Consider the following 15,634-nt stretch of genomic DNA (forward strand, 5'->3'; position numbering starts at 1 on the left):
TTAGAAATTCTACAAAATAGTTTATTGAAAAGCGAGAGACGGGACTATAAGAACATTTCACAATCTTGTAAAGGGGAAAGTGGGCTCAAAGCTTTCTGAACATTAACTAGCTCTGCTTTCACAGTTCTCACCTGCAGAGGTAGATGTCTTTACATAACCTGAGTTTAACTGACGGGCATCCACAATAGCCTGAGTGCCAGTCTGTGCTTTTTGCCTACTTCATTGCTGTCAGTCAAGCCAAACATTAGCATGACAATGAGTTGGCATAATAGCCCAAGCAGATGGACTCAGGCTACATCCAACTGGCCTGGACCACAATCCTATAGCGTCACAGATTAAAGTATTGAACTTGATTTAGACTTGAGGGGGTTAAGATACAGAACCCCCCCCAAACTGTGGTTTGGCCCCATCTTAACATTCACATTTAGAACTTCAGGGGCTATGCTCTGAATTAAACCCTTATGACATACCAAGTTCACAAGAAAACAAAAGAATGTAAAAGTGTGAGCTGGTGATATCAGTGAGGTTTCTAGATAGGTGATCGGGCCAGTAGGGGAACCTGGGTAGTGTTTTAGGGCATGCATCCGATCACAGATTAAATATTTAACCCAGTTTAAATTTGTTTTCTTGTTTGATGCGTAATGAACACAACCCTGACCTGGTGCCCAAAACCACCATCATTCTCATTACAAGAGATTGGCAACATTCAGGTACATTATCTACATTCATAGTACTCCACACATTTTCACATTGTGGGCAAGTATCTCCAATGCCAAATAAGTTCAATAAGAACATTCGCATCGTGTTGTAATGTTTGAATTACATACGTTCCATTTGTAAAAACAATTAGCAAATGACGTTTTTCCAGTATAAAGTATTTAAGATGACAAGGCACCTTATAAATCCATGTCTTTTTTTGCTTCCAGAAATAAAACCAATGTCTCAACAAAACACCAGCATAAGGAATAGAAAGAAGCCTATTTGGAGCCCAAGGAACATTACGTCCCATATAAATGTATGTTCACTGGTCTGGAACACAACCCTAAGTTACCAAGCAGACCCAGTTCCTGAAGGCCCACACTGTCTGCAGTAAAGTGCCTCACTGACTTCTCCAACCAAATGATCACACACAAGTAAAATTACATTGTGAGCCCTTAGCCATTGGGTAAACTGAACCGAATGACCCCTCTCTCCATCATGTGGAGGTATCAGTTTTAAGGTGAGCTGGAGAACCGTTTGGCACTTGGAGTATTGGAATGATAGCCTGGTCCCAGGTCTATTGTGCTGTTTGCCAACTCTTATGGTCAAGTTGGACCAGACAGCACACAGATCTAGGGCCAGGCTACTGGAATTACAAGCCTGTAGGTACAGCAGCATCAGAACCAGGGGTCCTCCTGCAGAAACTGGGAACTTACAATGACTGAACGTGCTGTCTGTTGACTGGATAGCATCTTGGTCAAAGTTGAACGGATTTAACCCTTTAGACTCAGTCGCTTATGTTAAAAGGACAGGGATGTTCCTTTTCAATTCCCAGGTGCTTCAAAAAGGAGACTTGACTGAAACTAAACACCAGTGCTGAGGTATTAGAAAGCCAGGAGATTCCATCATGACAACCCAACCATAGAAATACAAGTCAACCAATCATGTTACATTGACTTGAATGGGAATTCCCATTCTAGTAAATCTATGGACCCTGCTCTGAGATAAACATTGTGTTTGCAACTCTTCTACTATACAATGCCCTGCTATTTCTGTTCCTAGACAGAGACAAGATTCAGTTAGTCACGACGATGCAACAAGGCTACTTCAATATAGCAATATGCATATGATAGAATTTAAATCCCACTACAATATCAGTTCAAAATATATTTAATCTGAACACTGTTAAGAGTTCCAAAAGAGATGTAATCTGACTACAATTCCACAGCTCCAAAATATAGATATTTCAATGGAAGAAAGCGGCAAAGAGACGGTGCCAGACTGTAGAGGAAATTGGGAGACGGGAGAAAGAAAAAGTATAATTTTAGTCCAACTGGAAAGCTGCTGACCAACAGCCCTGTGACTGACCACAGGAAAGCTGCTGACCAACAGCCCTGTGACTGACCACGAGAAAGCTGCTGACCAACAGCCCTGTGACTGACCACAGGAAAGCTGCTGACCAACAGCCCTGTGACTGACCACGGGAAAGCTGCTGAACAACAGCCCTGTGACTGACCACGGGAAACCTGTTGAACAACAGCCCTGTGACTGACCACGAGAAAGCTGCTGAACAACAGCCCTGTGACTGACCACAGGAAAGCTGCTGACCAACAGCCCTGTGACTGACCACGAGAAAGCTGCTGACCAACAGCCCTGTGACTGACCACAGGAAAGCTGCTGACCAACAGCCATGTGACTGACTAACAGCCCTGTGACTGACCAACAGCATGAAGACAATCATCTAAGAAAATACAAATGTGGTAGAAAAGGGGGGAGCCTAGTGCTCAACACAAAGCCCATTTTTACAATGTACAGTCAGGGCAAAAAGTATTATATTCATTGTTAATAATGCAGTCATTTTAATCTTAATTATAACTTTAACACAAAAAAAAAAGATATACTGTATTCAAATATACCCCCAAAAAGGCAGTTAGTGGCTCAGTTGTCAAGTTGCTCTGTGGTGGAGGACTCTATCTCCAGTTCAGGGGTAGTAGGGGGCTGCGTCTCTTCCCCCCTCCCAGGCAGAGCCATCTCATCCTGGGTAGACTCCTGGCTGGGCTGGGGGTCTGGAGGTCCCGTCCCCTCTTCCTCCTCGGGAGTTGACTGTAGATCTCCCAGTTTGGTGGTGAGGTCGTCCCTCTCCTTCTGCAAAGCCCGGCACAGCTTCTCCAAGCACTCCAGCTTCCCATGCAGGCCCTTGTAATGTTTGTCCCGCAGTGTCTTCTGGAGAGGACAAACAGCAAGCGACATTCAACATCAGATATTCTACAATTAAGTGACATCATTCATTGAGATACTTTGTGAAATTTTACAGTACAAAATATTCGTACATTTCTGCTACTATTAGTAAATGATAACGTAACATGACCCTTTGGAAGAGTTTCTCATCTCACCTCCTCAGCCATCTGTAGCAGAGCCTGGTTGTTGGTCTCCCACTTCGTTCTCCACAGAGTCGTCTCCTTCTCCAGCTTCTTGATCTTCTTGGTCATCTGGAGAACAGAAGATCAGAGCTAGAGAGAGGTCTACAGACCTAAACCCTTCCAGCTAGAGAGAGGTCTACAGACCTAAACCCTTCCAGCTAGAGAGAGGTCTACAGACCTAAACCCTTCCAGCTAGAGAGAGGTCTACAGACCTAAACCCTTCCAGCTAGAGAGAGGGTCTACAGACCTAAACCCTTCCAGCTAGAGAGAGGTCTACAGACCTAAACCCTTCCAGCTAGAGAGAGGTCTACAGACCTAAACCCTTCCAGCTAGAGAGAGGTCTACAGGACCTAAACCCTTCCAGCTAGAGAGAGGTCTACAGACCTAAACCCTTCCAGCTAGAGAGAGGTCTACAGACCTAAACCCTTCCAGCTAGAGAGAGGTCTACAGACCTAAACCCTTCCAGCTAGAGAGAGGTCTACAGACCTAAACCCTTCCAGCTAGAGAGAGGTCTACAGACCTAAACCCTTCCAGCTAGAGAGAGAGAGAGGTCTACAGACCTAAACCCTTCCAGCTAGAGAGAGGTCTACAGACCTAAACCCTTCCAGCTATATACCAAAGAAACACAAGGGTGTTTCATGTTAAATGTTCAGTTCCAAACCTTCTCCATCTCCTGTCTGAAGGTAGTGAACACCTCGTTGCTTTTCGCCAGAGTGGTCTGAAACTCCTCAAACTTGTCCATGTACAAAGAGAGCTAAAAATCACAAACACATTAACATACAGTCACCCTCCATATATAAACACACATTAACATACAGTCACCCTCCATATATACACATTAATATACAGTCACCCTCCATATATAAACACACATTAATATACAGTCACCCTCCATATATAAACACACATTAATATACAGTCACCCTCCATATATAAACACACATTAATATACAGTCACCCTCCATATATAAACACACATTAATATACAGTCACCCTCCATATATAAACACACATTAATATACAGTCACCCTCCATATATAAACACACATTAATATACAGTCACCCTCCATATATAAACACACATTAACATACAGTCACCCTCCATATATAAACACACATTAATATACAGTCACCCTCCATATATAAACACACATTAACATAGTCACCCTCCATATATAAACACACATTAATATACAGTCACCCTCCATATATAAACACACATTAATATACAGTCACCCTCCATATATAAACACACATTAATATACAGTCACCCTCCATATATACACATTAACATAGTCACCCTCCATATATAAACACACATTAACATACAGTCACCCTCCATATATACACATTAACATACAGTCACCCATATATACAGTCACCCTCCATATATACACATTAACCCTCCATATATATACACACACACAGTCACCCTCCACATACATATATATCCCCCCCCCCCACACACACACACACACACACATATATATACATACACACACACATTAACATACATAGTCACCCTCCACATAAACACACATTCACCCTCCATATAGAGGGTGAATGTATGTTTGTGTGTTTATATACACTCATCCTTCACATATACACACATTAACATAGTCACCCTCCACACACATTCACATACAGTCACCATCCAGATACAGTTGAAGTCGGAAGTTTACATACACTTAGGTTGGAGATATTAAAACTCGTTTTTCAACCACTCCCCAAATTTCTTGTTAACAAACTATAGTTTTGGCAAGTCGGTTAGGACATCTACTTTGTGCATGACACAAGTAATTTTCCAACAATTGTTGACAGATTATTTCACTTATTATTCACTGTATCACAATTCCAGTGGGTCAGAAGTTTACATACACTAAGTTGACTGTGCCTTTAAACAGCTTGGAAAACTCCAGAAAATGATGTCATGGCTTTAGAAGCTTCTGATAGGCTAACTGACATCATTTGAGTCAATTGGAGGTATACCTGTGGATGTATTTCAAGGCCTACCTTCAAACTCAGTGCCTCTTTGCATGACATCATGGGAAAATCAAAAGAAATCAGCCAAGACATCGCAATCTTTTTTTGTAGGCCTCCAAAAGTCTGGTTCATCCTTGGGAGCAATTTCCAAACGCCTGAAGGTACCACGTTCAGCTGTACAAAAAATAGTACGCAAGTACAAACACCATGGGACCACGTAGCCGTCATACCTCTCAGGAAGGAGACGTGTTCTGTCTCCTAGAGATGAATGCACTTTGTTGCGAAAAGTGCAAATCAATCCCAGAACAGCAGCAAAGGACCTTGTGAAGATGCTGGAGGAAACGGGTACAAAAGTATCTATATCCACAGTAAAACAAGTCCTATATCGACATAACCTGAAAGGCCGCTCAGCAAGGAAGAAGCCACTGCTCCAAAACCGCCATAAAAAAGCCAGACTACGGTTTGCAACTGCACATAGGGACAAAGATCGTACTTTTTGGAGAAATGTCCCCTGGTCTGACGAAACAAAAATAGAACCGTTTGGAGGAAAAGGATGGAGGCTTGCAAGCCGAAGAACACCATCCCAACCGTGAAGCACGGGGGTGGCAGCATCATGTTGTGGGGGTGCTTTGCTGCAGGAGGGACTGGTGCAATTCACAAAATGGATGGCATCATGGAGGGAAAACTGTGTGTATATATATTGAAGGAACATCTCAAGACATCAGTCAGGAAGTTAAAGCTTGGTCGCAAATGGGTTTACCAAATAGACAATGACCCAAGCATACTCCCAAAGTTGTGGCAAAATGGCTTAAGGACAACAAAGTCAAGGTATTAGAGTGGCCATCACAAGGCCCTGACCTCAATCCCATAGACAATTTGTGGCCAGAACTGAAAAAGCGTGTGCGAGCAAGGAGGCCTACAAACCTGACTCAGTTAGACCAGTTCTGTCAGGAGGAATGGGCCAAAATTCACCCAACTTATTGTGGGAAGGCTACCTGAAGCGTTTGACCCAAGTTAAACAATTTAAAGGCAATGCTACCAAATACTAATTGAGTGTATGTAAACTTCTGACCCACTGGGAATGTGATGAAAGAAATAAAAGCTGAAATAAATCCTTCTCTCTACTCTTATTCTGACATTTCACATTCTTAAAATAAAGTGGTGATTCTAACTGACCTAAGACAGGGAATTCTTACTAGGATTAATTGTCAGGAATTGTGAAAAACTGAGTTTAAATGTATTTGGCTAAGGTGTATGTAAATGTCCAACTTCAACTGTATATACACATTCACCCTCCATATAAACACAGTCACCCTCCATATAAACACACATTCACATACAGTCACCCTCCATATAAACACATTCACATACAGTCACCCTCCATATAAACACATTAACATAGTCACCCTACATATAAATACATTAACATACAGTCACCCTCCATATAAACACATTAACATACAGTCACCCTCCATATAAACACATTAACATACAGTCACCCTCCATATAAACACATTAACATACAGTCACCCTCCATATAAACACATTAACATACAGTCACCCTCCATATAAACACATTAACATAGTCACCCTACATATAAATACATTAACATACAGTCACCCTCCATATAAACACATTAACATAGTCACCCTCCATATAAACACATTAACATACAGTCACCCTCCATATAAACACATTAACATACAGTCACCCTCCATATAAACACATTAACATACAGTCACCCTCCATATAAACACATTAACATACAGTCACCCTCCATATAAACACATTAACATACAGTCACCCTCCATATAAACTGACTGCCAGAACAGGGAAGGAAAAGGCAGCTAGTTACCTGCTGTTTGAGCTGAGTCTCCTGTTCCTTCAACAGCTCACACTCATGTCTCCACTCTGTGGCGTCTTTCAGGAGCTGAACAGGAGACGGAAATGGTCACAACTTCTGACAAACAGACAACCAATACAATCAATGAGTCAATGCCAACAGACAACGGTCACTCACTTCCAGTTATTACAGACAGAAACAAATAGTGTCCTGGGGTGTGTTCATTAGGCACCTGAACCTCATTTTAAGTTGCAATGGAAAAATGTTTTCAGTTGTGTGCCCTATGGAACACAGCCCTCCAGTTATTTGTAGCTAGCTAGAGCATCAGAATAATAACCCATGGCCTTGGGACTCACAAAGTCTCTCTCCCTCTGCTGCTTCCCCTCCAACTCTCTCATCAGCTCAGCTGTCCTCTGGAGCTTGGCATCCACCAACTGCTGCTGTTTCTCCTTGTGCTTGAACACCTTGTCAATGTGCTGGGAACAGAGACAGAGCAGAACACCTTGTCAATGTGCTGGGAACAGAGACAGGGCAGAACACCTTGTCAATGTGCTGGGAACAGAGACAGGGCAGAACACCTTGTCAATGTGCTGGGAACAGAGACAGAGCAGAACACCTTGTCAATGTGCTGGGAACAGAGACAGGGCAGAACACCTTGTCAATGTGCTGGGAACAGAGACAGGGCAGAACACCTTGTCAATGTGCTGGGAACAGAGACAGGGCAGAACACCTTGTCAATGTGCTGGGAACAGAGAGAGCAGAACACCTTGTCAATGTGCTGGGAACAGAGACAGGACAGAGCAGAACACCTTGTCAATGTGCTGGGAACAGAGACAGGACAGAGCAGAACACCTTGTCAATGTGCTGGGAACAGAGACAGGACAGAGCAGAACACCTTGTCAATGTGCTGGGAAGAGAGACAGAGCAGAACAGAACACCTTGTCAATGTGCTGGGAACAGAGACAGAGCAGAACAGAACACCTTGTCAATGTGCTGGGAACAGAGACAGGACAGAGCAGAACACCTTGTCAATGTGCTGGGAACAGAGACAGGACAGAGCAGAACACCTTGTCAATGTGCTGGGAACAGAGACAGGACAGAGCAGAACACCTTGTCAATGTGCTGGGAACAGAGACAGAGCAGAACAGAACACCTTGTCAATGTGCTGGGAACAGAGACAGAGCAGAACACCTTGTCAATGTGCTGGGAACAGAGACAGAGCAGAACACCTTGTCAATGTGCTGGGAACAGAGACAGAGCAGAACACCTTGTCAATGTGCTGGGAACAGAGACAGGACAGAACACCTTGTCAATGTGCTGGGAACAGAGACAGAGCAGAACAGAACACCTTGTCAATGTGCTGGGAACAGAGACAGAGCAGAACACCTTGTCAATGTGCTGGGAACAGAGACAGAGCAGAACACCTTGTCAATGTGCTGGGAACAGAGACAGAGCAGAGCAGAACACCTTGTCAATGTGCTGGGAACAGAGACAGAGACAGAACAGAACACCTTGTCAATGTGCTGGGAACAGAGACAGAGCAGAACAGAACACCTTGTCAATGTGCTGGGAACAGAGACAGGGCAGAGCAGAACACCTTGTCAATGTGCTGGGAACAGAGACAGAGCAGAGCAGAACACCTTGTCAATGTGCTGGGAACAGAGACAGAGCAGAACACCTTGTCAATGTGCTGGGAACAGAGACAGGGCAGAGCAGAACACCTTGTCAATGTGCTGGGAACAGAGAGAGCAGAGCAGAACACCTTGTCAATGTGCTGGGAACAGAGACAGAGCAGAACACCTTGTCAATGTGCTGGTAACAGAGACAGAGCAGAACACCTTGTCAATGTGCTGGGAACAGAGACAGGACAGAGCAGAACACCTTGTCAATGTGCTGGGAACAGAGACAGGGCAGAACACCTTGTCAATGTGCTGGGAACAGAGACAGGACAGAGTAGAACACCTTGTCAATGTGCTGGGAACAGAGACAGGGCAGAACACCTTGTCAATGTGCTGGGAACAGAGACAGGGCAGAACACCTTGTCAATGTGCTGGGAACAGAGACAGGACAGAGCAGAACACCTTGTCAATGTGCTGGGAACAGAGACAGAGCAGAACACCTTGTCAATGTGCTGGGAACAGAGAGAGCAGAGCAGAACACCTTGTCAATGTGCTGGGAACAGAGACAGAGCAGAACACCTTGTCAATGTGCTGGGAACAGAGACAGAGCAGAACACCTTGTCAATGTGCTGGGAACAGAGACAGAGCAGAACAGAACACCTTGTTAATGTGCTGGGAACAGAGACAGGGCAGAACACCTTGTCAATGTGCTGGGAACAGAGACAGAGCAGAACACCTTGTCAATGTGCTGGGAACAGAGACAGGGCAGAACAGAACACCTTGTCAATGTGCTGGGAACAGAGACAGAGCAGAGCAGAACACCTTGTCAATGTGCTGGGAACAGAGACAGGACAGAACACCTTGTCAATGTGCTGGGAACAGAGACAGGACAGAACACCTTGTCAATGTGCTGGGAACAGAGAGAGCAGAGCAGAACACCTTGTCAATGTGCTGGGAACAGAGAGAGCAGAGCAGAACACCTTGTCAATGTGCTGGGAACAGAGACAGGGCAGAACAGAACACCTTGTCAATGTGCTGGGAACAGAGACAGGGCAGAACAGAACACCTTGTCAATGTGCTGGGAACAGAGACAGAGCAGAGCAGAACACCTTGTCAATGTGCTGGGAACAGAGACAGGACAGAACACCTTGTCAATGTGCTGGGAACAGAGACAGGGCAGAACACCTTGTCAATGTGCTGGGAACAGAGACAGAGCAGAACACCTTGTCAATGTGCTGGGAACAGAGACAGGGCAGAACACCTTGTCAATGTGCTGGGAACAGAGACAGGGCAGAACACCTTGTCAATGTGCTGGGAACAGAGACAGGGCAGAACACCTTGTCAATGTGCTGGGAACAGAGACAGGGCAGAACACCTTGTCAATGTGCTGGGAACAGAGACAGGACAGAACACCTTGTCAATGTGCTGGGAACAGAGAGAGCAGAGCAGAACACCTTGTCAATGTGCTGGGAACAGAGACAGGACAGAGTAGAACACCTTGTCAATGTGCTGGGAACAGAGACAGAGCAGAACACCTTGTCAATGTGCTGGGAACAGAGACAGGACAGAGCAGAACACCTTGTCAATGTGCTGGGAAGAGAGACAGAGCAGAACAGAACACCTTGTCAATGTGCTGGGAACAGAGACAGAGCAGAACAGAACACCTTGTCAATGTGCTGGGAACAGAGACAGGACAGAGCAGAACACCTTGTCAATGTGCTGGGAACAGAGACAGGACAGAGCAGAACACCTTGTCAATGTGCTGGGAACAGAGACAGGACAGAGCAGAACACCTTGTCAATGTGCTGGGAACAGAGACAGAGCAGAACAGAACACCTTGTCAATGTGCTGGGAACAGAGACAGAGCAGAACACCTTGTCAATGTGCTGGGAACAGAGACAGAGCAGAACACCTTGTCAATGTGCTGGGAACAGAGACAGAGCAGAACACCTTGTCAATGTGCTGGGAACAGAGACAGGACAGAACACCTTGTCAATGTGCTGGGAACAGAGACAGAGCAGAACAGAACACCTTGTCAATGTGCTGGGAACAGAGACAGAGCAGAACACCTTGTCAATGTGCTGGGAACAGAGACAGAGCAGAACACCTTGTCAATGTGCTGGGAACAGAGACAGAGCAGAGCAGAACACCTTGTCAATGTGCTGGGAACAGAGACAGAGACAGAACAGAACACCTTGTCAATGTGCTGGGAACAGAGACAGAGCAGAACAGAACACCTTGTCAATGTGCTGGGAACAGAGACAGGGCAGAGCAGAACACCTTGTCAATGTGCTGGGAACAGAGACAGAGCAGAGCAGAACACCTTGTCAATGTGCTGGGAACAGAGACAGAGCAGAACACCTTGTCAATGTGCTGGGAACAGAGACAGGGCAGAGCAGAACACCTTGTCAATGTGCTGGGAACAGAGAGAGCAGAGCAGAACACCTTGTCAATGTGCTGGGAACAGAGACAGAGCAGAACACCTTGTCAATGTGCTGGTAACAGAGACAGAGCAGAACACCTTGTCAATGTGCTGGGAACAGAGACAGGACAGAACACCTTGTCAATGTGCTGGGAACAGAGACAGAGCAGAACACCTTGTCAATGTGCTGGTAACAGAGACAGAGCAGAACACCTTGTCAATGTGCTGGGAACAGAGACAGGACAGAGCAGAACACCTTGTCAATGTGCTGGGAACAGAGACAGGGCAGAACACCTTGTCAATGTGCTGGGAACAGAGACAGGACAGAGTAGAACACCTTGTCAATGTGCTGGGAACAGAGACAGGGCAGAACACCTTGTCAATGTGCTGGGAACAGAGACAGGGCAGAACACCTTGTCAATGTGCTGGGAACAGAGACAGGACAGAGCAGAACACCTTGTCAATGTGCTGGGAACAGAGACAGAGCAGAACACCTTGTCAATGTGCTGGGAACAGAGAGAGCAGAGCAGAACACCTTGTCAATGTGCTGGGAACAGAGACAGAGCAGAACACCTTGTCAATGTGCTGGGAACAGAGACAGAGCAGAACACCTTGTCAATGTGCTGGGAACAGAGACAGAGCAGAACAGAACACCTTGTCAATGTGCTGGGAACAGAGACAGAGCAGAACACCTTGTCAATGTGCTGGGAACAGAGACAGGCAGAACAGAACACCTTGTCAATGTGCTGGGAACAGAGACAGAGCAGAACACCTTGTCAATGTGCTGGGAACAGAGACAGGACAGAACACCTTGTCAATGTGCTGGGAACAGAGACAGGACAGAACACCTTGTCAATGTGCTGGGAACAGAGACAGGACAGAACACCTTGTCAATGTGCTGGGAACAGAGAGAGCAGAGCAGAACACCTTGTCAATGTGCTGGGAACAGAGACAGGGCAGAACAGAACACCTTGTCAATGTGCTGGGAACAGAGACAGGGCAGAACAGAACACCTTGTCAATGTGCTGGGAACAGAGACAGAGCAGAGCAGAACACCTTGTCAATGTGCTGGGAACAGAGACAGGACAGAACACCTTGTCAATGTGCTGGGAACAGAGACAGGGCAGAACACCTTGTCAATGTGCTGGGAACAGAGACAGGACAGAACACCTTGTCAATGTGCTGGGAACAGAGACAGAGCAGAACACCTTGTCAATGTGCTGGGAACAGAGACAGGACAGAACACCTTGTCAATGTGCTGGGAACAGAGACAGAACAGAACACCTTGTCAATGTGCTGGGAACAGAGACAGGACAGAGCAGAACACCTTGTCAATGTGCTGGGAACAGAGACAGAGCAGAACACCTTGTCAATGTGCTGGGAACAGAGACAGGACAGAACACCTTGTCAATGTGCTGGGAACAGAGACAGAGCAGAACACCTTGTCAATGTGCTGGGAACAGAGACAGGGCAGAACACCTTGTCAATGTGCTGGGAACAGAGACAGGGCAGAACACCTTGTCAATGTGCTGGGAACAGAGACAGGGCAGAACACCTTGTCAATGTGCTGGGAACAGAGACAGGGCAGAACACCTTGTCAATGTGCTGGGAACAGAGACAGGACAGAACACCTTGTCAATGTGCTGGGAACAGAGAGAGCAGAGCAGAACACCTTGTCAATGTGCTGGGAACAGAGACAGGACAGAGTAGAACACCTTGTCAATGTGCTGGGAACAGAGACAGAGCAGAACACCTTGTCAATGTGCTGGGAACAGAGACAGGACAGAGCAGAACACCTTGTCAATGTGCTGGGAACAGAGACAGGACAGAACACCTTGTCAATGTGCTGGGAACAGAGACAGAGCAGAGCAGAACACCTTGTCAATGTGCTGGGAACAGAGACAGGGCAGAACACCTTGTCAATGTGCTGGGAACAGAGACAGGGCAGAACACCTTGTCAATGTGCTGGGAACAGAGACAGGGCAGAACACCTTGTCAATGTGCTGGGAACAGAGACAGGACAGAGCAGAACACCTTGTCAATGTGCTGGGAACAGAGAGAGCAGAACACCTTGTCAATGTGCTGGGAACAGAGACAGGACAGAGCAGAACACCTTGTCAATGTGCTGGGAACAGAGACAGAGCAGAACACCTTGTCAATGTGCTGGGAACAGAGACAGAGCAGAACACCTTGTCAATGTGCTGGGAACAGAGACAGGGCAGAACACCTTGTCAATGTGCTGGGAACAGAGACAGAGCAGAACACCTTGTCAATGTGCTGGGAACAGAGACAGGCAGAGCAGAACACCTTGTCAATGTGCTGGGAACAGAGACAGAGCAGAACACCTTGTCAATGTGCTGGGAACAGAGAGAGCAGAGCAGAACACCTTGTCAATGTGCTGGGAACAGAGACAGAGCAGAACACCTTGTCAATGTGCTGGGAACAGAGACAGAGCAGAGCAGAACACCTTGTCAATGTGCTGGGAACAGAGACAGAGCAGAACACCTTGTCAATGTGCTGGGAACAGAGACAGGACAGAACACCTTGTCAATGTGCTGGGAACAGAGACAGAGCAGAGCAGAACACCTTGTCAATGTGCTGGGAACAGAGACAGGGCAGAACACCTTGTCAATGTGCTGGGAACAGAGACAGAGCAGAGCAGAACACCTTGTCAATGTGCTGGGAACAGAGACAGAGCAGAGCAGAACACCTTGTCAATGTGCTGGGAACAGAGACAGAGCAGAACACCTTGTCAATGTGCTGGGAACAGAGACAGGACAGAACACCTTGTCAATGTGCTGGGAACAGAGACAGGGCAGAACACCTTGTCAATGTGCTGGGAACAGAGACAGAGCAGAACAGAACACCTTGTCAATGTGCTGGGAACAGAGACAGGGCAGAACACCTTGTCAATGTGCTGGGAACAGAGACAGAGCAGAGCAGAACACCTTGTCAATGTGCTGGGAACAGAGACAGAGCAGAGCAGAACACCTTGTCAATGTGCTGGGAACAGAGACAGAGCAGAACACCTTGTCAATGTGCTGGGAACAGAGACAGAGCAGAACACCTTGTCAATGTGCTGGGAACAGAGACAGGACAGAACACCTTGTCAATGTGCTGGGAACAGAGACAGGGCAGAACACCTTGTCAATGTGCTGGGAACAGAGACAGAGCAGAACACCTTGTCAATGTGCTGGGAACAGAGACAGAGCAGAACACCTTGTCAATGTGCTGGGAACAGAGACAGGACAGAGCAGAACACCTTGTCAATGTGCTGGGAACAGAGACAGGACAGAGCAGAACACCTTGTCAATGTGCTGGGAACAGAGACAGAGCAGAGCACCTTGTCAATGTGCTGGGAACAGAGACAGGACAGAACACCTTGTCAATGTGCTGGGAACAGAGACAGGGCAGAGCAGAACACCTTGTCAATGTGCTGGGAACAGAGACAGGACAGAGCAGAACACCTTGTCAATGTGCTGGGAACAGAGACAGGGCAGAACACCTTGTCAATGTGCTGGGAACAGAGACAGAGCAGAGCAGAACACCTTGTCAATGTGCTGGGAACAGAGACAGAGCAGAACACCTTGTCAATGTGCTGGGAACAGAGACAGGACAGAGCAGAACACCTTGTCAATGTGCTGGGAACAGAGACAGAGCAGAACACCTTGTCAATGTGCTGGGAACAGAGACAGAGCAGAACACCTTGTCAATGTGCTGGGAACAGAGACAGAGCAGAACACCTTGTCAATGTGCTGGGAACAGAGACAGAGCAGAACACCTTGTCAATGTGCTGGGAACAGAGACAGAGCAGAGCAGAACACCTTGTCAATGTGCTGGGAACAGAGACAGAGCAGAACACCTTGTCAATGTGCTGGGAACAGAGACAGAGCAGGACAGAACACCTTGTCAATGTGCTGGGAACAGAGACAGAGCAGAACAGAACACCTTGTCAATGTGCTGGGAACAGAGACAGGGCAGAACACCTTGTCAATGTGCTGGGAACAGAGACAGGACAGAACACCTTGTCAATGTGCTGGGAACAGAGACAGAGCAGAACACCTTGTCAATGTGCTGGGAACAGAGACAGAGCAGAACAGAACACCTTGTCAATGTGCTGGGAACAGAGACAGGACAGAGCAGAACACCTTGTCAATGTGCTGGGAACAGAGACAGGACAGAGCAGAACACCTTGTCAATGTGCTGGGAACAGAGACAGGACAGAGCAGAACACCTTGTCAATGTGCTGGGAACAGAGACAGAGCAGAACAGAACACCTTGTCAATGTGCTGGGAACAGAGACAGAGCAGAACACCTTGTCAATGTGCTGGGAACAGAGACAGAGCAGAACACCTTGTCAATGTGCTGGGAACAGAGACAGAGCAGAACACCTTGTCAATGTGCTGGGAACAGAGACAGGACAGAACACCTTGTCAATGTGCTGGGAACAGAGACAGAGCAGAACAGAACACCTTGTCAATGTGCTGGGAACAGAGACAGAGCAGAACACCTTGTCAATGTGCTGGGAACAGAGACAGAGCAGAACACCTTGTCAATGTGCTGGGAACAGAGACAGAGCAGAGCAGAACACCTTGTCAATGTGCTGGGAACAGAGACAGAGACAGAACAGAACACCTTGTCAATGTG

At 46.7% G+C, this 15,634-nt stretch overlaps 1 protein-coding gene across 1 annotated transcript in view; it reads right to left on the reverse strand.

Moving 5' to 3' along the window:
* LOC106574797 (alpha-taxilin) overlaps window positions 1–15,634 on the reverse strand; it is a 24,624-nt gene continuing 8,990 nt past the window's right edge. Inside the window, exons 5-9 of the mRNA XM_045698335.2 lie at window positions 7,303–7,422; window positions 6,959–7,033; window positions 3,781–3,873; window positions 3,093–3,188; window positions 1–2,922 (exon numbers count right to left, since the gene is read on the reverse strand). Of these exons, the coding sequence (XP_045554291.1) occupies window positions 2,638–2,922; window positions 3,093–3,188; window positions 3,781–3,873; window positions 6,959–7,033; window positions 7,303–7,422 (669 nt within the window). The 3' untranslated portion in view covers window positions 1–2,637. The remainder of the gene's footprint in view (window positions 2,923–3,092; window positions 3,189–3,780; window positions 3,874–6,958; window positions 7,034–7,302; window positions 7,423–15,634) is intronic.

This window comes from Salmo salar, chromosome 16 (assembly GCF_965601325.2).
Source record: "Salmo salar chromosome 16, fSalSal1, whole genome shotgun sequence".
NCBI classification, from domain to species: Eukaryota; Metazoa; Chordata; class Actinopteri; order Salmoniformes; family Salmonidae; genus Salmo; species Salmo salar.